This window comes from Lingula anatina, chromosome 2 (genome assembly GCF_051362555.1).
Source record: "Lingula anatina isolate TDL-2025a chromosome 2, LinAna3.0, whole genome shotgun sequence".
Taxonomy (NCBI): domain Eukaryota; kingdom Metazoa; phylum Brachiopoda; class Lingulata; order Lingulida; family Lingulidae; genus Lingula; species Lingula anatina.
In genome coordinates, this window is record NC_141768.1 from 41818713 (window position 1) to 41840070 (window position 21358).

The 21358-nt window shown below is 34.5% G+C and overlaps 1 protein-coding gene across 2 annotated transcripts in view; it reads left to right on the forward strand.

Moving 5' to 3' along the window:
- The window catches only part of LOC106156406 (vacuolar protein sorting-associated protein 8 homolog), a 31397-nt gene that overhangs the window by 7416 nt on the left and 2623 nt on the right, over positions 1-21358 (forward strand). Inside the window, exons 14-39 of one of the 2 annotated variants that reach the window (XM_087005353.1) lie at positions 385-465; positions 681-764; positions 1438-1524; positions 1739-1849; positions 2948-3085; positions 3468-3560; positions 4064-4110; positions 5381-5603; positions 6045-6422; positions 6714-6748; positions 7158-7224; positions 7557-7649; positions 7946-8085; positions 8321-8405; positions 8648-8746; positions 9135-9274; positions 10309-10465; positions 10960-11049; positions 11543-11615; positions 12232-12249; positions 14056-14153; positions 15411-15492; positions 16029-16192; positions 16569-16735; positions 19084-19273; positions 19827-19889. In XM_087005353.1, coding sequence (XP_086861479.1) covers positions 385-465; positions 681-764; positions 1438-1524; positions 1739-1849; positions 2948-3085; positions 3468-3560; positions 4064-4110; positions 5381-5603; positions 6045-6422; positions 6714-6748; positions 7158-7224; positions 7557-7649; positions 7946-8085; positions 8321-8405; positions 8648-8746; positions 9135-9274; positions 10309-10465; positions 10960-11049; positions 11543-11615; positions 12232-12249; positions 14056-14153; positions 15411-15492; positions 16029-16192; positions 16569-16735; positions 19084-19273; positions 19827-19889 — 3003 coding nt within the window. The remainder of the gene's footprint in view (positions 1-384; positions 466-680; positions 765-1437; positions 1525-1738; positions 1850-2947; positions 3086-3467; positions 3561-4063; positions 4111-5380; positions 5604-6044; positions 6423-6713; positions 6749-7157; positions 7225-7556; positions 7650-7945; positions 8086-8320; positions 8406-8647; positions 8747-9134; positions 9275-10308; positions 10466-10959; positions 11050-11542; positions 11616-12231; positions 12250-14055; positions 14154-15410; positions 15493-16028; positions 16193-16568; positions 16736-19083; positions 19274-19826; positions 19890-21358) is intronic. The other variant, XM_087005355.1, reaches the window with a different exon arrangement.

Genomic DNA, 21358 nt, shown 5'->3' on the forward strand with positions numbered 1-21358 from the left:
AAAGTAGGGAGACTGTTGTCAGTGAATGCTAAATATGATATGAGTAAGATTTGAAATTAACTATTTATTTTGATGATGACTGGACTATTTATTTTGATGATGCATCAGGGTCAGCTATAAACTTTAAGATTGTCTGGCAATGTCCAGTTAAAATAGATTAAGAAACGTAATTCATGTAAAATATGACAGTCACTGCAGTCAATGACTTATCTAGTACTTAGCTAATATATCCAGTATTATGGTAATTATATATTAAAAGTCAAACATTGAAATTTGCTTATCGTGAAATAAACTGTAATTACTTGGTTCGTTTGAAGAAGACATAAGAGATTATTTGAAATGTTTGGCTGGATGTACATTATTTTTAGTGACTTGTATTTTTAGGTGATCTGTGTGAATCCAGAAAACATAAAATTTTCACCACTGCAAAAAATAGAGCTACCATATAAAATCCTCAGTGTCACAGTAAGTATAATAGGATGTTTTCATATTTTGCAAAGTCTCATAAAGTTTAACTGTCAGTGGTGGAAGATATTTTAAAGACTTATTTTGGAATCTTCATTATGAATAATTTGAGGCAATGTTATTGAAATTCCTTAGTTTAAGAAGCCAAATCCCTCTCTCTCTCTCTCTCTCTCTCTCTCTCTCTCTCTCTCATCACAAGTATTCTTTCCTTTAAGTGGCTGAATGCAAGGACAGTGGTCATCTTGGACAGGTCAGAGCAGCTCCATGTGGTGGATGTAAGAAGTGAAGAAGAATTGGAGGTATGGCCACTATTCTTGAACATTTGTGTCAACTGTAAAAAAAGTGTATTGAAGGTTTAAATTGACAGTTTAAATTAAAGCCAATTAGTTTCTAAACTGATGCTTACATTTACAAATGTTTTTAGCCAGATCGAACTGCAAAAGTATTGAAAATGTTTTTAAGTTGCACTTCCTTCCATGAGGCTAACAAGTCGCAGACAGATGCAGAAATTTGCGGAATAACTGTTTGGATTTGTTTCATTTCTTGGTCTATTTCTGGAGAATGATTAAGGGAAAAATGGAAATATACCCAAAGTTAAGGGCAATTTTCCCCTCCCCTTCCCTTGATCCCACCTTTACAAGCTCATTCAATGTGTGTAACGAACAGATGACCCGCAGACTTACTGATCCTCAGACTAAATATGGCCAACCCCACTTTTAAGCAAGCTGCCTAATCCCCTGCTTCCACATGTGTTATTAAACAGATTAAATCTTGGCTCCCAGGTTTAATTGCTAGGCCCCTGGGACGATGTGTGTGTAGGCAGATTAGTCAGCATTGCTTCTAAGTGGGTTAACCATATTAATCTGTGGATCATCTGTACTGAATGCAACCAATATGTAAGGTAGATGCATCTGTTAGTCTGCAGATCTACTTGCTCTTAATGCACTCACTGACTTCTCTCCTGTCCAACAGGTGCTGGATGTAGGGGAGGTGCAGCTGGTCTATGGCAGCAGTTACTTCAAGTCTCTAGCCACTGGAGGCAATGTTAGCAAGGCCCTGGTGAGATTACTGATATTAATAATAATTATAAGAATAATTTTCAAATAATATTTTGTTAAATAGTTACAATATAAATGGTATCACAAATAATAAATCACATATCAGTAATTCACACTTTTAATTTGATAAAGTATATACTAACCTAATGGATTATGCCAAAGATATAATGACCAAAAATGCCAATTCTTTCATCAAAATTTTGTTTGTATCATAGGCATATGCGGGAGACTCGGCCTGTTATCAGTCACTGGTCAGTTACAGTGGTCAGCTGTTACTACTGGGCACTAAGAGTGTCCACTGTTACACTCTCAGGAACTGGACAGAAGTAAGGGACTGTATTATATATATTTTAATAATTATATATACTGAACAAAAATATAAACGCACAAAACTAAAATGGTCAATTGAAATGGATAATCATGAAATATGCCCAGGTTGATGGTTCATTTGTGAACTGATGGATTTGTTTTCATCAAGTATAGTGGTCTGGTTTCACTTGGCCGGTCCCCGTGAGTATACTCAAAGGTTCAGTTTTTACACCCATAAGACTAATAGAGCAAGACGGAGTAGAGGTCAATCTGCAAGACCAATACTCGGACACTCTCTACCGTCTAGGCAATAAAAGGACACACCAAAATGTGTATTTCTGCCACTTGTCAACATGCCACAGATGCCTGGAACCATGAGGGAGCATGCCATCAGCATGCTCAATGCTGGCTTGTCAGTAACAGAAGTTGCAGCATGCCTGAATGTGCATCATTCCACTGTCAGCCGTCTGGGAACACGCTTCAGAGACACTGGCAGCATTAGGAACCACCCTCATGCACCATGTCGCCCAACAAACACCTGTGGAATGTTCTGGATCAGTGTTTTCAGCCATCATGTTCCAGCTCTCTAAAAATGTTCGACAACTGCAAGAAGCACTCCAGGAGGAATGGGATAATATCCCTTAGGCCTCTATTGACAACTTATTGATGTACATGCGCCGCTGGTGTATTGCTTTGCACAAATTTAATGGTGTCTGTGAACTCAGGATGTTGACCCCATGGTGTATTTGATGCCCTAACTCTTGGACTATGCATTTAAACTTCCCCTAATGCTCTCAAAGTGATGTCTATTTGTCGAGAAAAATATTAATGCTGTTATTTTTGGCTATATACTCTAGTTCCATATATGAAAAAAAATCTACATATTCTTTCGTGCGTTTATATTTTTGTTCAGTATATATTGTTACTTTAAAAGCCTGTCCTTGTGCTGGAGTTTATGACAAATTACATTTCATCGTACATTCGTCCTTTTGAGTTTCAGTTCACTATAGCTAGTAGATTAGGAGGATTGTAAAAATAAATTATCCTGCTTATTGCCCCTATTCATGAGAAAAGGATGACCAAGTGTTAGTATTAATAAAACTCCTTTCTTTCAGAGAATAGATGTTCTAGTTAGACAGGGAAGGACTAGAGATGCCCTATCCCTGGCTTACTCTTTCTATCAAGACAAAGCCAAGGCAGTGGTGGGTTTACTGGGAGGACTACAGAAGAGGAGGCAGGTGGTTGCTGACAAGGTAACTCTTCTGGGCTTGTACAATATTCAATATTGGGTCTAAAATATGCCTTTTGAATATAGAAAATAGAAAAAATATTGAGTATATTGAAATATTATTTTCAATTTTTTCCAGTTTTTAATTAATAGAATTTTCAACTTGTTGAAAAAAGTCTTTTCTGCTAAATTAATGTAAAATTGATCATGTTAGAAATTCTGAATCAATTATTATATAGAAATCAATGTTTAATTTTTAGGCATCATTTAGGAATTTTACTAATTCTTTAATTTGCTTTCATTATATACTTATGTAAGTGTTGTAACATGGATGGTTCATTCCACAATGTCCAATGAATTCAAATTTATCCATGAGGTTAATTTTCATCAATTCAAATCACTTGCAGATGATGGAGCTGTTGTATAAGTTTGTAGACAAAGCAGTTACAACAGACTGCCCTGAGTCTGGGAAGATGGAAGAACTGGAGGAATACTTCCAGGTAGGAATGGTGCTGACATCTATTTATTAAATGTAGAACTAAGACAACTACAGTGCTGACATCTATGTAGTGTGCAATAGGCTTCAGTAAAGAACTAAAACTAGAATGGTGAAAAAACTGGAAGAATGTATGCAGGCAGGTATCATAAGTTTAATTGTAAAGTAAAAACCTGTCACAGAAATGTATTCAGACATTATTTTAGCTCTCTGATTAAGAAAGTTTTTACTGCTTCCACCAACTTAAATGCAATAATAGCCTGCTCAATTAACCATTGGTCCCAATCCAAATTGCCAGCAGAATTAGAGCAGGACCAGAAATTAAAAAAAATATTTGGTTACTGGCCACTGTTACTGCATTAGGCCAGGAGATTATTCGACCTTCTTGGCTCTGAGGACAAGTAGGCAATAGAGTTTTTGGTGCAGGGTGATTAAAGACATCTCTTGGTTCCTTTCTAAACACTGTGTATCAGTGCATTCATTTAACTTTTACTATTTTAATTGCAGAGTGTGGTTCCAGTCTGTGTGGATTACTGCTTGTTGCTGGGGAAAACGTAAGTAATAAGGTGTATTCATGGAATAATTCTGCAGTTGATTATAACCAGTGGAAGTTCATTTCAGATATGTTTATGTAAAGGCTACCACAGGCCTTCCCAACTACCAGATTCGGCACCTACGGGTCCAGAATAAACCGGTATATCTGACCACACTACCCGTTTTCAAGGTGTGTGTCAGATCGCATAAAAGAGTATCATACCCTATCACAAATTCTGTAAGCCTACCTGTCATCCAGGTATCGCGCCTCGTTTTCGTCAAGTAGGAGTTGTATGAATACAACAGACGACTCCCTCAATCAGGGGGTGGAAACGCGCGACTTATATGATTAAGACGAGCCTAGCCGTCAGTACCGGTTATTGTTTTGTGACCTTGAGGAGCAATTAGATTTGGTCGTTGCGGCACGCATGAACAGTAGTTGAACTACCACACCTCGGTCTTTTGTTTTTGACAACTGTTCACTCGTCATCGAGGCGCTTGTTCAAGACTACAGGCTGATATCTACTAGTACTACCAGTGGCTTCATAAGTAACGTTCCCACAATACTTAAGTTTTCTGTCTGTGCGTACAAACCCTGAAAAAGGACAGCCTCGCTGACGAGAACAATGGACGTTTCTCACCCCTCTCTAGGATTACCCCTGCCCTCAATCTCGTCCATCCCGGTAGTCATGAAAATATTTAACCCCCGACAGAATATGCTTCCGCTATCAAAATTGGGTCTACTTTTCTAAATTAATATATAAGTTTGCAAGTTCTTATTTACAAAACATCATTGGCTATGTCCGAACCTAAATTTTATGTTAAAAATTGCGGTACTGTCAGATTTTAGCATAAACAGAAAATTGCAGCAGCGCATGAATCTAGATGAGATGCACTACTTTCCAACCCCGCTTAGGATCATTGCTATCACATCGCGCACCAGGCAAAATCGGTGTGGTGGCTGATACTCTGTAATGCGATCTGACACACACCTTGAAAACGGGTAGTGTGGTCTGATAAACCAGTTTATACTGGACCCGTAGGTGCCGAGTCTGGTAGTTGGGAAGGCCTGTACCAGCAGTGTTACATGTAACACTGGAGCTATGCTAAATGTTAGTGAATTTGAAAACAGACCTTAAAATGCATTGTGGTTTTGTAAATATTACTTCGGGATCACTTATGTTTTATATAAAGAGATTTCTGTAAAGTATGGTGACAAACAAAAAAATGAAATTTACATTTTCCTGTGGCCCTGCATTATCTATTAGCATCTTGCTTTCTCTCACTCAGGGAGGTCTTGTTCAGCGCCATCTATGACCAGTTTAGTCTAGACCCCACAGCACGAGGAGTGTTCCTGGAGTGCCTGGAGCCATATATCCTGAGTGACCAGTTGACCCACATTACACCAGTGGTCATGAAGGCATTTATTGACCACTACCAGTCCAGAGGCATGCTGCAGAGTGTGGAGGCCTGCATTGTCCACATGGATGTAGGCAGCTTAGATATACACCAGGTACATGGCTTGTAGAAAATTCATTATTGACTGTGAAATATGCCTCTTGACTAAATTTTATCTGTATTTTTGGGGGGTTGTTTAAATTGTATTTAGAGTCAGGCTAATCCTTCTCCACATTTGTTTTAATAAGATATTATAATTATGTTGCATTGTAAATTTTGCCTTATTGAATTGACTTGTAACAGCGTAAATAAGCATGTAACATAAGGAAAGACTTACTGAATTATTTTTAAATACTCATGTCGTGCTCCTTAGTAAATATGGATAAACTGTTTTAATAACCATTGAAGTCCATGCTTAAATCTTTGAAATCTCTTTATATCACATCCAGTTCATTTTCTGTTTCTAACAAATCCCAGAATTAAATGTAATTTGTGGGTTATTAGAAAATTTTAGAAATTAAGGATATTGTGTATTTGTATTAATTTTTTTCTCCAGATTGTGATCCTGTGTTGGAAGCATGGTCTATATGATGCCATCCTGTATGTATACAACCATGGCATGAGAGAGTTTGTGACACCTCTCGAGGAACTCCTTCGTATTCTCAGGGCAGCTGTCTCCACAGGAAAACAGCTCACAAACGATGAGATACGCCTCGGTAACAAGCTGTTAGTCTATATCAGTTGCTGTTTGGCTGGGAGGGCGTACCCAATGGGAGATATTCCTGACGATATCGTCCAATCAGTGAAGGACAGTGTTTTTCATTGTTTGACCGCTCTGCATACGAAGGATGGGGCTGAGAATGAGGCTATGTATCCGCAGTTACGGACATTGTTGTTGTTTGATACCAGAGAGTTTCTGAATGTTCTTGCTTTGGTGAGAAATCTTCCTGTCTTACAGTTTAAAACCTTGGAGACACATTGCATGTAATTGATAAATTCAAAAACTTGAGAAAGTAATTTAGACTTAAAAGATGAATTTGTAAAAAAACTAAAAGAATACAGCATGTTCATGTGGTAGTGGTAGCTCCTTAACTGATAAAAGCTTCTGTAAGTACATATATAATGATGTGCATTACATTTAATTTGAATTCCATTATTATTTCATTACATTTTTTCTTATTTTATTTAAATATATTTCTTTTGAAAAATTTAATGACTGTTCCAGGCTTTTGAAGAAGCAGAGTTTAACACTCGTGATGGGTGAGTTGATTGTCACTGAAACAGTTCTTTGCACAAGATTCCTAAATATGTGGTCACATATATGTAGCCTTTTCATCAGGAAAGGATAGTATTTACGAAGCAATATGCAGATGATATGATATGATACTGGTGCATTTTGTGTATTTTACACATTGATAACAAAGGATTGCATGAGCTACATGTATGTTTCTATCTATATTTGAAATAAGGAAACTGTAACAGAAACAGAATGAAAATTAGCCCTTAACATCATTACATGCTTAATTACATTTTTTGGTAGATTTTAACACTTTTCCTGTATCACTAATTAAAGGTAAACCACAGCTAAAACCACAGCTAGGTCTTTTAGTTTGTAGAACTTTTGTTATTTTTGAGTCACAGAGACTGGTCAATTTAAATTTTTTTCCAGTGTACATAAAAGGCAGCGAGTGGTGGACATTCTACTGAAGGTGATGGTAGAGAGTGAGGGTTTCTCAGTAAGTAGTTACATACTAGCATGTTTTTCAGAACACAGTCAGATTATACCATTACTTTTCAACTCTTGTGCATGAAGGATAGCATTTAGTTTTTCATCATGACAAATCTTAAGTTTTGCATAGTGCTCCCACAAATCTGATGGTCATACAGTATTGCAGCCATTTGATACATGTTCTTGCAGCCATTTGAAACATGTTTATGCAAAATGTTCTGTGTATAATACTAAACAAGACGTCTTGATTATCATCAACTTAGTGTAAATATCAGTGTTGTTTTAATTACCTGTTGTCAGCCCAGACTGTAAAAGTAATATTGTTTTACCTTTTATTAGCCCAGCCAGGTAGGCATATTATTCACATTCCTGGCCAGGCAGATGGCGAGACATGAGAACACAATCTTTGTTGACAGGGTGCTATTTGAACAGGTATTGTATCTTCATTTGGAGATGTACAAAATAAAATTGATTTAGTTCATTTTTTCATTGCAGTGGTTTATAAAGTAAATTTGTTTATATTTTGCAAGGCTTGCGTTTTTTCAAAAGTCTGTAAGAAAAATGTACAAATTAATTTGACAGTGGTTTGCATTTTTTATTTTTCTTTTTGTTACAAATTAGTATATAGAAATTGAATTCTTAATGTACAATGCAGTAGAATATCGGCCACAGAAAGTAGACCAGCAGTAGTAGTAAAAATGCTTTAAAAAAAAAAATTTTTTTTCAAGGTGCTAGAATTCCTGTCCCAGCCAGGAGATGACAACAGACATGAAGAGAGACAGCAGGCATTGCTGGAACTACTCAATGCTGGGGGTCTGCAGCAGTTTGATGATGGCCGTCTGCTGCATTTGGCTGAGAATGCAAAATTGTAATTGAATATAAGGCTTTATTAAGTTCATTAGATTTATGAAGACAAAAGAGAAAAAAATTATAGAGAAATTTTTATGACATTGCTATTTATTTTGGAATTTATTTGTTACGTTGTTTTGAATTAAGGATAAACCACTGGGATCATGTATGTTATTAGGGTTAAGGAGAAGGAAAAGCAGAATTTTTGAAATTTTAAACTTGAATTAATATAAATTTGTGTATTTTTCCTCCAGTTATCGAGTTTGCGAACTGTTATATGAAAGGCGTCGAGAGTTTGACAAGATTTTATCCTGTTATTGGAGAGACCAGGCAAGAAAGGTAAGAAGTGTTGTTCTATCAGCGACATTATGTGACTATCATAATATTTGTAAGCACAGTCCTTCCAAAATCCTGTTTCATCTTTCTTCAGCTTGTGAGACCTCCCAGAGTTAAGACTTCTGCCAAGTAAAAGGTCAAAAAGATCTTATTTTTTTAAGTATTTGAAACCAACATTCAGTTTGAATTGTAATTGCTTCTTTTTCTTTTGAATAACTGAATATCCTGAAAATATTCCTTTCCAGCATCAAGCATTTTCCTATGTGAAGAACATCATGACAAGTGAGGCATTTTCCACAGAAGAGAAACTGAAAGTACAGTCAGAAGCTTTGAGTCATTTGGAGGTTGGGTTTAATTGTTTGTTTTTGTCCACATTTTTTACTACTACAGAGAACAGAGTGTAAACAATATCAGCGAATAATATTAGTACATGTAAGAGTTGAACACTCTAGATGTAACTTATCATGTTACAAATTCAACCCTGAGAGTTTTTCACATGAATTTTAGAATTGTAGTAGAGTGACGTAACAGCTCACGTACCCAAAATACATGTAAACATTTCTGTTTTGAACATTGCAATCTCATTAATCGACTGGGTGATATAGGTGTAAATATGATAACTAGAAGTTTAGCTTTAATAGTTGTTTGAAGATTGCAGCTATTATTGTAACTCTAAAAAAACTGTTTTTAGTGCAAAGGACTGAACGCAGTTATGTAAATCCCTTATTTCAGGAATTGGTCAGTATAGATAGCAAGAAGACTGCCCAGATGGTGCTGCTAGGGTTCTCAACTCCTCTGGAAGAGATTTTAAAGCAACTTGAAGCAGACAAGAAGCTGCTCTATGAGTTCCTGAAAGGAGTAATAGAGTACAAGTAAGTGGGATCTCAATGTAAAACATATAGTCTCTGCTTGAGTGTTGTATCAGTTGCATTAAAGTTTCTTCTTTCTTTCTTTCTTCTTCTTAATCTTCTATAAAACATGAGCCTTTGAATACAAATGGTACTTACAGCTAATAGGTATATTGATGAGGTGAAATAATAAATTGTCTCCCATAATGAAAAATCTTTTAAGTAACCGAAGAATGAGTGGTTCTCAGAAGAATTGACAGACTCATGTTTTATACTAATAGCCTAGCTTTGGTTTTGTGCCCCTACTGTAGTTAAGTGACCATTGACCGTGGAATTTTTGGCATTTATCTCATCAATAAAAATTCTATGTTGTTTTTTTTACTGCAGTCCTCAGATGGCTTTTACTGATGCTGTTCAACACTTTTCACTATTTAGTTCAACTTTGTTGTAGATTGTTTCATTTGGGAGTAAGTGGCTAGACTCGTTGTCTGTGTGGGTAATGAAATGTGTCCATTGAATTATTGTATATGGCATGCAGATTGGAAAACTCAATGATCTATTTCATATGATGTCCATCCTCTTGTCATGTTAATCAATATGCAGTACTGAAGGTAAAATCATTTTGTAGAAATTTAAGAAATGTTTTAAATTGTCCTGTCAGATGTTATTATAATGATAATCTTCAGCTATTTCTTGTCCTACCAGATGCATTCTGCTTCTATGTTTTCCTTTTACACACACACACTCATATACACACACACAAACACACACACACACACACACATGCACGCGCACACACACACACACACACACACACACACACACACACAAGCACTGACAGCCGTGTCCACTCCACTGTTTATTTACTGGTGACAAAACCAAATATGGGTTTGCTGGTATTATACCAAGTATTTGGTGATTGAAAAAAGAGATGAATATGATTTTTAAACAAATAATGAAAAATTGGTCTAACCCACATTGTGTGACTTTAAGGCTTTGTAAAATTATATTCACATTATAAAATAAAAATAATATGTAGTTTACATTGTTTGTGTCAGGGAGTCATCTGGCAGTGCTATCCACTCAGATCGCCAAGTCCAACTGGAGCCTGCTGTACATGAGCAGTACATAGAGCTGATGTGCCAGTACCAACCTACTGCTGTGTACAGCTATATCAAGGCAGCTGAAGGGTACAGGCTGGAGGAGACATTGGAGGTATGGTAATTACTGGAACTTTTCAAACACCCATTTTTTTATAATATTTTACTTTTTCAGGATTTATCATCATATTCATACACAAGTTTTTACTGTCTTGCATGAAGCCAAATAGCTTTTCAAAAATATTGAATCAACATTTTTTACAAAATATTTTTTGGAGAAATTATTGATACATGTGTATTAAAATGAAAATTATTGTGTAATTATGGTAGACAGTCTACAGCTCTCACTTATTTTCATTTTACAAATAAAAATTTCAGAAAATTTATACATAGTCACAATTTTACTGAACCTGTTGATGAGTGAGTTTTTAGTGAAATACTATACCATGTTCTGTTATATATTCCTTTATCCCTTTCTCTCTCTCTCTCTCTCTCTCTCTCTCTCTCACACACACACACACACGCACACACACGTAAATCCTTGGCATATTATTTGTTATAGAAAAAGCATACAAATAAACTAACATAGAAACTGTGTATTTCTTACAGCTGTGCAGAAAGTACAAGGTGGCTGATGCCACAGCTTTCCTGCTGGAGAAGAAAGGAGATGTCCAAGGAGCATTTAACATTAACTTAGAGGTGGGATAATGGCTGCCTATTGTCACACGAAAAAAGATTTTTACTAAAAATTACACTGTGACTTAATCTTTTATTCTGAATCACTTAACACTTTGTTCAATACAACCTAAAAACGCTGTCTCACCTTATGCAGCCAAAAACAACGACACACTTTGTCACTTTAAGACTGGGTTCCCATACCTAGATCGATCTAACAGGATCGATCCATCTCCGAGTGGTTTGTCACTAAATTGCTTTCAGCTTAGATGTCAGGCAGGCCTAATGCAGCTGCTAATCAATTTATGAATTACCGCCTAGCAGTTTTTGTAGGCATGACAGACATCTAAGTGGCATTAGTTGATTGCAATTTAGGAAGAACGTTGTTAAGATGAATATCTATTAAGGCTATTCTCTGTATCCAAAAAGTCACACATAGAATGGAGTTCATTTATCATTTGAGAACAATGGGACTTCAAATTTTACACATTAATTTAACCCTGCTATTTTTTCACAGACTTTACAGGCAAGACTGAAAGACATTCAGGAACTGTTGAAGTCCACTAAAGATGAGACAAGACCTGAAAAAGGTAATTGTACCTTCGATCTATCAACATAGTTTACTCTAAATATGTATTTAACATTTATGGGCAAATGGGCACTGATATATTTCTCTTTAAATGTGTCATTGACTATAGTAATTTTTTAATTTTTTTTTTCATATACATTTCTACTAAATCATTATTTAGTTCATTTTACTGATGGTTAATGCCCAATTTCTTACTGACTCTTACTAGTGTGGATGTAATGGTGGTTTATTTTCTTCATAATTTAGTTTTCAATCTAATATAATTAATTGTAATACTAAATATATTTCTGAATCATAATTTACGCCGAGTGCCAAACATGATGCTTATTATTTATATGAAATATGCACTGCAGCAATATTAATAGCAGTTTGCAAATGTCATGAATGATAAGTGCAATTGCAGTAAAACAAAAAATAAATGACCCTGTCTATTAATTGGTTTTTCCATTAACCACCCTGCAGATATATATGATATCAATAAGCTGTTCTATTAGCCCCCCACTGTTAATTCTATTCCCAGTTGTTGGAGGCAATCAGTCAGCAGAGTGCTAGCTGCACTTCTGACTGAGCTATTTCTTAGCCTGATAATTAATAGGTCTTTCCATTTCTGATTTTAGTCATGATCATAAGTGAAAGTAAGTAGAGATTTATGCAGTGATGCTTTGTGAGTGGTAATGTTTGTGTATTTTATAAAATCATGCTTTAAAAAAAATTCTTTTTGTGTGTGTGTGTGTGTGTGTGTGTGTGTGTGTGTGTGTGTGTGTGTGTGTGTGTGTGTGTGTAAACATTTTGTTTTAACTAATATAATAATGAAACACAAATATACTCTTTTGGAATATGCCATTTGTTCTTAAAAACTTTTATGCATTACACCTTAAGGTAAATTAATTTTTATTTCGCCAAGATGGATTATTTGAAATTAAAATCTTTTTATAACAAATTGCTTTCTGCATGTCAGTCATTTCTGTGCATGTTTGCCTACATTGTTTTCTTCCATATCCATATATATATTTTCCTTTGTGTCAACATCTTGTTTTACCCATTGTATTTACCATTGTTTTTCCTTTAAGTACCCATTGACTGCAGTAAATAATTTTTGGTTGGTATAAACTACCCATTAGAGGCATTTCCACTTTTAACATCAATATTAAATATGTTCCTTTGCTTGTTATCATATGATAATAGTGTTTTAGTTTTTGTCTCAATTGAAAAAAAAATTTAAAGGATAAAACTCAAAAATTAGAATACATTGATATTATAAATAGTCTTTCCTTCCCTGTCAGAATTTTTTAAAATTTAAAATGTAAAAATGAGAACATTCACTATACACTTTGCTGATTTATTATTTTAAAATATATTTATATTTGGCAATTTTTCATAAATCTGAGGAATACTAATAAATCAGCAATACTTTCAGTACATGTATCTAAGCCCCCTCTCTCACCTTCAAAGGCATTCAAAGAGAAATATAACATTATTTACCCTCATGATTATCATCACTGATAGTCTGATGTAAGTTCATAAATCCAGGTAAACATTAAAGATTAAATTGTTTTACATTCTTTTTCTCATTATTATTAAGATCCACTAAAAGCTAATTTGAGCTCTCGATTACATCTGTCAAACTGATAACAACTACAGGTAACTTAAAGGCTCATACAAACTTTCAGTGATATAACCCAGAGTAAAAAAGTGTTAATCAACTTTATACCATCATAGATGTTTGCAGTGCCTGATCTTGCTATCAACAGCTTGGCAAATGGGAAAGAAGTCAAGATCAGACATTATCAGAAATTTTCTCATTACCACCTTTCACCTTTTGGATATTTTGAGAGTGGTTTGACTATGATGCATGTTTTGCTCTAAATAATTGCTCTGACTCATTCTAATCAAGTGTTATTGAGACTGAGTGCTAGGTCAAGCTGTGTTTAAGCATAAAATGGCAGTTATAATGCGTAATCATAAAGAGGGGTCAAGTTTGGTTGCCACATCAAAAGCATTCAGTTTTAATGGGATTACGGAATAAGTTTGATATATGGAAATATAGCATCTGTGAAGTTTCTTTTATGAAAGATTTGTTCTGCATGGTTATATTTATTTATAAATTTGTTTATTTTGAAACATCCTCTGTATAGCAGCATTGACAGTGATGCAAATGCAATTAATATACAGTATATGTCTTACTGTTCTTTTAAGGTTCCCGAATATTATAATCATTTTCATTCCTTCCACAGATGCTTGGTTTGGATGCCCCCTCTTCCTTTCTTCTCCCTCCCCCCCCCCCCCCCCTCCTCCCCTTTTTATGGAGTAAAGTGTAAGTCAGGTTACTCTGTAATATATCAATGATTTCTATTGCATAACTTCCTGGCGCAATTGATACTGGTCTGTCTGTTTGGCAGTTATTGCAGGCACTTATTTTATTTTATTTTATTTTTTTTCAGATATCAAAGTGGCTTTCAGCTCACTGCAGGCAGTATTACTAGTCCTTATACAGCTCTGTCAGAGAAACTCCAGCAAAATTGATGAAGCTGAGAGGGAGGTGAGACTGACATGGTTTTAACAAGGTTTTATGCTAGTGTATACTCCGTTTACTGTTGAGATGCTTGGATCATCTGCTTTTGCTTTGAACTTGAAATTTAATACTTGTACATGAGCAGTATCTGTATTACAGATGACCAGTTTTGGGCTGTGACCTCTGCTGGATGTTTTCAATTTTTCTTGGAGTTTTTTTCTCCAACTTGCCTGCAAACTCTTATCTTATCTAAATGCAATTGTCAGTTGATCTATTAAACAGTCTGCTAATATGTAGAACACAACATATTCAGTTATGTTGTTAATCTTGTCCCATTTATCTGATTTGGGCATCTTTCGTCATATTAACTTGAGGATTCTTATAGTTTTTGTGAAGAATTTATGGTATTCATTTATGACCTTTGTTATTCATTTATGAATTTTCATGAGTAGTTATATCTTTTGTTTCCCCAAGTCCTGCAATATTTACTTAATTGCAAGTTCAGTTTATAAAGAGTATAGGGTCCAACCATTCAAAAGAAACACCTAGAATGTTTAAGCAAAGTTTATATGAAGGTTTATATGCCAATATTTTCTGGGGTTTTAACATATGGAAATGACTTAAATGAATATAATGTTCAAATTTACATTAATTTAGTAATGTGTACTACAGAGGCCAGACTTAATAACTTGGGTGTATTAATTTGACAGCCCATTCATCAGTTCACTTCTTTATAAGTTAACTTGTTTACTGGTTTTGTAATATCCAGGGAATTCAAAGTAATTCATCCCTTGAAAGGTCACATCACTCTGCCAACCTTAAAATTCTCTCTGATCATGAAAGATCACATCTGTTGAAAGGTTTTTTAGGGAGAGCTGAACTATTATACTATACAATGTTTACCATGGTGTCCTGTTCCATGCTTGTTTTTATCAAAAAATGTTTGGTAAAGGGTGTGGAAGCCTTTAAATTTGCTGATACACTTTAGAATGATTAAACTACAATTTATTTACTTTTCTCACACTTACATAGGAATATAAATACTGTCTGTTTAAATTTAAATTTTGACTATAATTTACTATGGCTTAAGATAATGCAAAAAGGAAATATTTTTGTAGAGTGGTTACTGATTTGGTGAAAAAGTTGCTCTTTAGTTAAAACATGAACAAGTATTTTCATATCAGCATTTGGCCAGCTGGACTGTGATACTGTGTGTAATGAACTTTATTGCACGGTTGTTGCTTATTTTCAACATAGAATTTTGTTCTGCCTTGATTTTTGCAGAAACTGTGGTTTCCCCTTTTTGAGGCCATGATGGCCCCACAACGACGCCTCAAAGATGACATCAATAAACAACACCTGGATGGTGAGGTTATCTTAAAACAGTCAATCAAGTATTTTTATCTTCTCTTTTCATATTGTAGCAGTTTTATCTAGTTTGATGAATAAGTATTAATATAGTAACGTTAATGTTAAAGTGTTATTTTGTCAGTTAATTTGCTAAGTGGATTTTTTGTGATATTTCAGTTAACTGATATCAAGAGAAATCTCCAGAAATTCAAATATCCATAATAATCAGCCAAATAATTATTTATCCTGTCTGTAAGAATGACAGTTTTGTATGTTGTCTACAGGTGTCATCCAAGCAAATTAATCATTAATGAATCCACAGTACAAGCTGTGTTTTTTGTGTTAAGCATCATGGTAAATGTAAAATAATGTGGATAAAGGTAATAACAAAATAAACATATTTACCAGTTTTCTTTCTCTTGGTGACACATCTACGGAAACTTAGAAAAATTATGATGTTTGAATGAAATATACCAATTCTGTAGCTGCCTTTCCTCATGCTTTTAAATTGCGTAGAATTTTAATATAAATAAACTTTGACTTTCAATATAGCATTCAAGGAGCTGACTTCCCATGTGTTGAACAGCATGATGGGATACATCTCCATGCCTGCCATCTTGCAGAAGATCATGCAGGACCCTGCGTACAGTAACGGGAAGTTTGGAGAAGTTCGAGAACTTATTATGGGGATGCTAGACACGTATAACTATGAAACGGTATGTGTACATCTATAAGCATGTGTATGTTCATACACCCAGGAAACCTTGTAATTTTAAAGGCATTTTTCTTTAAAAAAAACTATGCTTAGTTTTACAGATGATGTGTACCAGCTTCTTCATTTTCAAATTTTCAGACATGTCTGCTTGTTGCATATTTTGATGTTCACCAGCATTTGAAGTTAATCACGGCATTCACAAATGTTAGACAGGTTTTATAATATCATGGACATCACAGGGCTACAAAATCTGGGTAATTGTACAGCTGTATATGCTTGTCTCATCTATCTCAATATGGCACACGTAATCATAATTCTATATTCCATAATAGTTCTTGAAAGTGATTATCTGTGAACCAGTTTATATTACATTCCAGACATTACTTCACACTTGTAACAGCCTCCTCAACCATGACTTACACCAGCAGCTGGCTGGACTGAAAGCGGCTGCCAACAGAGCCATAGTACCCAAGGAGGGCGGCTGCAATCTGTGTGCTAAGCTCTTTGTGAACATTACAGATAATGGAGCTGTTATTGTGTTCAGGTGAGAAGGCCTCTTTGACTTGCTCTGTCTGTCTGTCTGTCTGTCTGTCCGTCTGCAATCCCACAATCAGTTTGCCTGTTTGTTTCTCTATTGTTTTTATCGGTTTGCTTGCTATATCTTCTTTTCTTTTATTGATTTGTTTGTTTAGATTTTAACAGCGCGTAGTTCCAGCATATGGCATCTTCCTATTTATCAGTATATATTAGGACAGTTTTTGATATATGTTGTAATATTGTTAAAATTAAAGATGTCAATTTATTCAGTAATGCAAAATATTCCATTAGAAGGGGTTTTAATTACATTTTCAGTACTTTTTCTTTAAGTGATTAAATGCCTTATTAGCCTTTCCATTCACATTTTTTTTTATTTCAGTTAGTCTAATCAAAACTTGTTGCAGTCGCTAATGAAAGGTCTCTATATACATGTGTTTTGTTAGTTTTTTTACACCTATATTTATATTTGAGTCATACATGTGTATTGATTTATTCTGATAAGCGGTCTTGTCTATACCATGTTTCTCACACATTCATGATTTCTATTTCCATCTTCATGTACTTAGCAACCGCCCTCACACAAAAGCTATGAAAGTTTTCAGTTGATATCATCAGACATCTTGTGCTCATAATGGCTTCCAGAAAGAAGATGTCTTATTACTACACTGAATTAAGAATCAATAAACCTTTTTTCTTAAACCAGTGTAGAGCCAAATTGTGATTGATCATTATAAGCCAAGAGCTGAGGTATATCGTTTAGTGCAAGGTTAGCAAACATCTAAAATCAATAGTGACAGCTTTTAGGGATAAAGAGATTTGTCTAGTTGTTATTTCTTCTAGGAAATTTGCAGTTGCCTGACTGTGAAATTATAAAAAAAATTGGCTGCATATGTTCTAAGAATATAAAGTTGTCATTTAGTTATTGTTCAGCAAACATCCAAGATCAGTAGTGATGACCTTCAAGGATTAAGAGATTGTCTTATTTTTATCTTTTCTTGGAAATTTGAAGTTATTGCCATTGAAATTGTAAGATTCTTGCAAATGTCACCAAATTGTAAGGTTAACTGTGATTGGTGAAAGATAAATGTGGAGAGGATTTGAGAAGAATTGTGAAAGAGAAATCTGAGAATTCTGGAATGGACATAGAAAGCTACCATTTTTGTGGGTGGTTGGTAAACACACCGCAATCAATACAAAAGGCCTTAAAGGATGAAAATTATTTGCGTATGTTTAATCTCTTCTTGGAAATTTGAGGTTGCTTGACTGTGAAATTAGAGGTTGTTGCAAATTTCAGTGTTTTTAAGATAGCTATTGACAAAATCTGATAGTGAATAAGTGGTTTTTGCAGGCATTGTAAACAGGGCAGATAATGGTTCTGAAGGTGTCATTTAGCTGGAGGTCAATTCCATTACAAAAAGCTTTCAAGGGTAAAAAAATATAGCTGTTTCTATAAAAGTCAAAGTATGTATTTGCTTTCCCTTGAAATCATTGAATTCTTTTTAATAAGAAAAGGTCAGGGGGAAACTAGGTAAAGAATTTTCCAAATCTTATTATTATCACCTTTGCAGGTGTGTTAAACATTTTTTGTTGAAATGGAGTGAAAATTGATTTAAGCACCTTTATCATATTGCAATATAAGCTTTTTAGTGGGTGCCTATAATTAAAAAAATGTTTGATACTAATTTACTTTTATATCTGCAATTTGTTTAACATTTTTTGTAAATTTTTTAGGAACCTTGATTTATGAAGTTTTTACTAATTCAATGGGGAAATAGCATTTGATAAAATGATTAGTGCTCTGGGTATTATTCATCATGCATGGTTCAGTTCTTGTCATGGTCAATTAGCCTTACTTTGTGTTAATTAATGAAATTAATAGATATTCCTAGCAGCAGCTTACTCAAGGGACACTATCCTATTGTAAATTGATTATAATGTTTTTTCATTGGCAAGCCATAAACTGTCTTTCTTCTGAAGCAAATCTAAACTGTTTCATCTTTACCAAACTAAAACTATCACCGTAGGTTTGCCCCACCTATTTAACTGAATTCTTTCATTTCCACCTCAACACATTACTTGTCTAGCAAATGGTAGATTTGGTAATTGTCAAATTTGGTGAAACTGTTAGTCTGTAGGTGAATTGCAACTAATGTGCAATCATGTTCTGGTGAAAATGTTTAATTTGTTAGATATGTCTCAAAAGATGACATTGGACTGGATTTTATCTTCATAATTTTTTTATTTCACAACCAGCACATTAAGACCCCTAACACAACTGCTCTTAATCATATATGTTTACTGTCTCAACTAGCACAATGTATTGTCTCAACTAGCACAATATTGGACCAATTCCAGGTGTGGCCACAGTTACCATGCTGAGTGTCTCAAAAGCAGGGGCTCATTTTACAAGACCATTGGTCAAGAACAGTGGACATGTTATTTGTGCAGTAGCACCAAGCGTGGTCATCTTCAGATGACTAGGATAAGGAGGTCAAGTTCTGGACCATCCACTGCAAACGCTGCTGAGTCAGAAAGTGAGACAAGGGTATGTGGACTAGATTGTGTGTATTTTGTTATAAAATTGTCTTATTTAACTCTTACTTTAACTGTTTTATTGAAGTGTACATAATTTTTGCTGAATATATATTTTGGTTAATTAAAGTAATTTGTTGAAAATTATTGAGGTAGAAAAAGTGTTTGATCCGTAAACCAAAGCATGATTGGATTTCTGCAGAAACATCACATTAAATAATTGTTCTCTGCTTATAAGTTATCAAGTCTTTTATGTAGTTCAGATAATTATTGAAAAGTCTTGTAAAAAATTCTTATAGTGGGTCAAAAATTTTCCTAGGGGTTTTTATGGTAAAGTATTTGTCCTCTTTCTCTCACAATTGGAAGACATCTGTGAGATATGTCTTAAGCATTTAGTGGATAATAAAAGATTTAATTCTACTCTGTCATTTTTCTGAATCATTTGTAGAGTTTATTATGCAATTTGTCTTTTCTTTTTGAAAAGGTAAGTATTTTCAGTAATTGCTTTGAATTTTAGTTTCAATAAATATTTTTTTTTTTATTGGAATGATATTATTTCTATACAGATGAATGAAGAGCAGCTCCATTCTGTTGATACAATTAGAAAAATGATGAAGACTCCATCGAGGGTAGGTTGATTTATTTTTCATTTACAGAAGATTTAAGAATTGTATTAATAGGTAACTTGTATCCTCTCCTTTTATTTTGTAGTGCTTCATACTGATGGAGTACACAAAATGATGATTCCTCATTCAAGACCTAAAGATTTATCACAAATTGACGATAGTAAAAATAATTGCTCTCTCCTGCCTTTCTTGCCAAATGATTTCTGGCTAATGGGACTCAAGGAAAGAAAAAAAATGAAAAGTGGTTGGCACAATTTAATTATTTGTAGTTTGCATTTAAACAAGGGAAAAGAAATTACTTTATACGTCCTTTATTTTATCAAGTTAATATTTATTTATTTACTAAATAGGTTATTTAGTGAAGTGTTTGATGCTGTTATTGTAGCAGGTAGGAAACTGCTAATTCTGAAGGTGAAAATGAAGATTGACTCTTAATTAAATGCACTTAGTTCTCCTTGTCGATGTGAATCAAGCCTTTGCCAGGCTTGTTTTTACTATTGATCTCAAAGATAGTGTTTCAAGTGTGTAAATTGATGCTGCTTCCATGAAAATATTGCCGTTCTTGGTTTTCTATTGATTTTGCCCAAAACTTGTTGCATGTTTGCTTACTGACTTTATTGACTGACACAAGTTGTTCATCACAAATTAAACTAGATGAACTTGTGTGTCTTTGGTCAAAGTGCAATAAAGTTTTCCTCCCTTAAAGTTACTTCAGACTAAGTTTACTGTAAAAAGAAGCCCATAAGTTGAAAGTATCCATTTACTCAGTGCTCAATTTGCATGGGCATCAAAGGGATTTGTTGGTGGGTGGTCCAAAACTATAGTAAAGAAATGAAGCTTAATGAGAATTGACAATGATATATGAATAAAAGTTGTAATGACTGTGAAATACATATAAGTATGTGCATGTGAAACAAACAATGTTGTATGGCTAAATCTACAAGTTCTAGTACAATGTATGAAGGAATTATAAAGTAAGGTTTTTCTGTTATGATTTAATTCTGCGCATTATACACTGTGGACATTAATAACTTTTTATTTTGTCTCTTTGTGAACCAGACCATCCTAGAAAATCTAGTGTTTTGAACTACTAATTTACTCTTTGAATTATCAACAAATGCATTTTAGCAGTTATCTTAGAGTTAAAGCAGTTTTTGTAGAGTAGATCTTGCTTACGTACATATACTTGTACTAAGTAACTGTTATTCTAAGCCGTTTTGTGGTAAACCATTCCCTGATATATGATCAATACATCAAGACAATCAGGTGATGAGAAGGAACACGAGTTCCAGATAAGTGACTGTTCTGTTAAGATAACAATACGTGAAAGATATTGAGCAGATGTTTTAACAAATCATCGAAGACAAACTGTCCCTCTGGACAAAGCCGCGTGCCATAAAATCATTTAGTTCACTCCTTAGAGTATGCAATAACATAGACCTGGGCAGATGGGATTTGATTAAATGATTTAA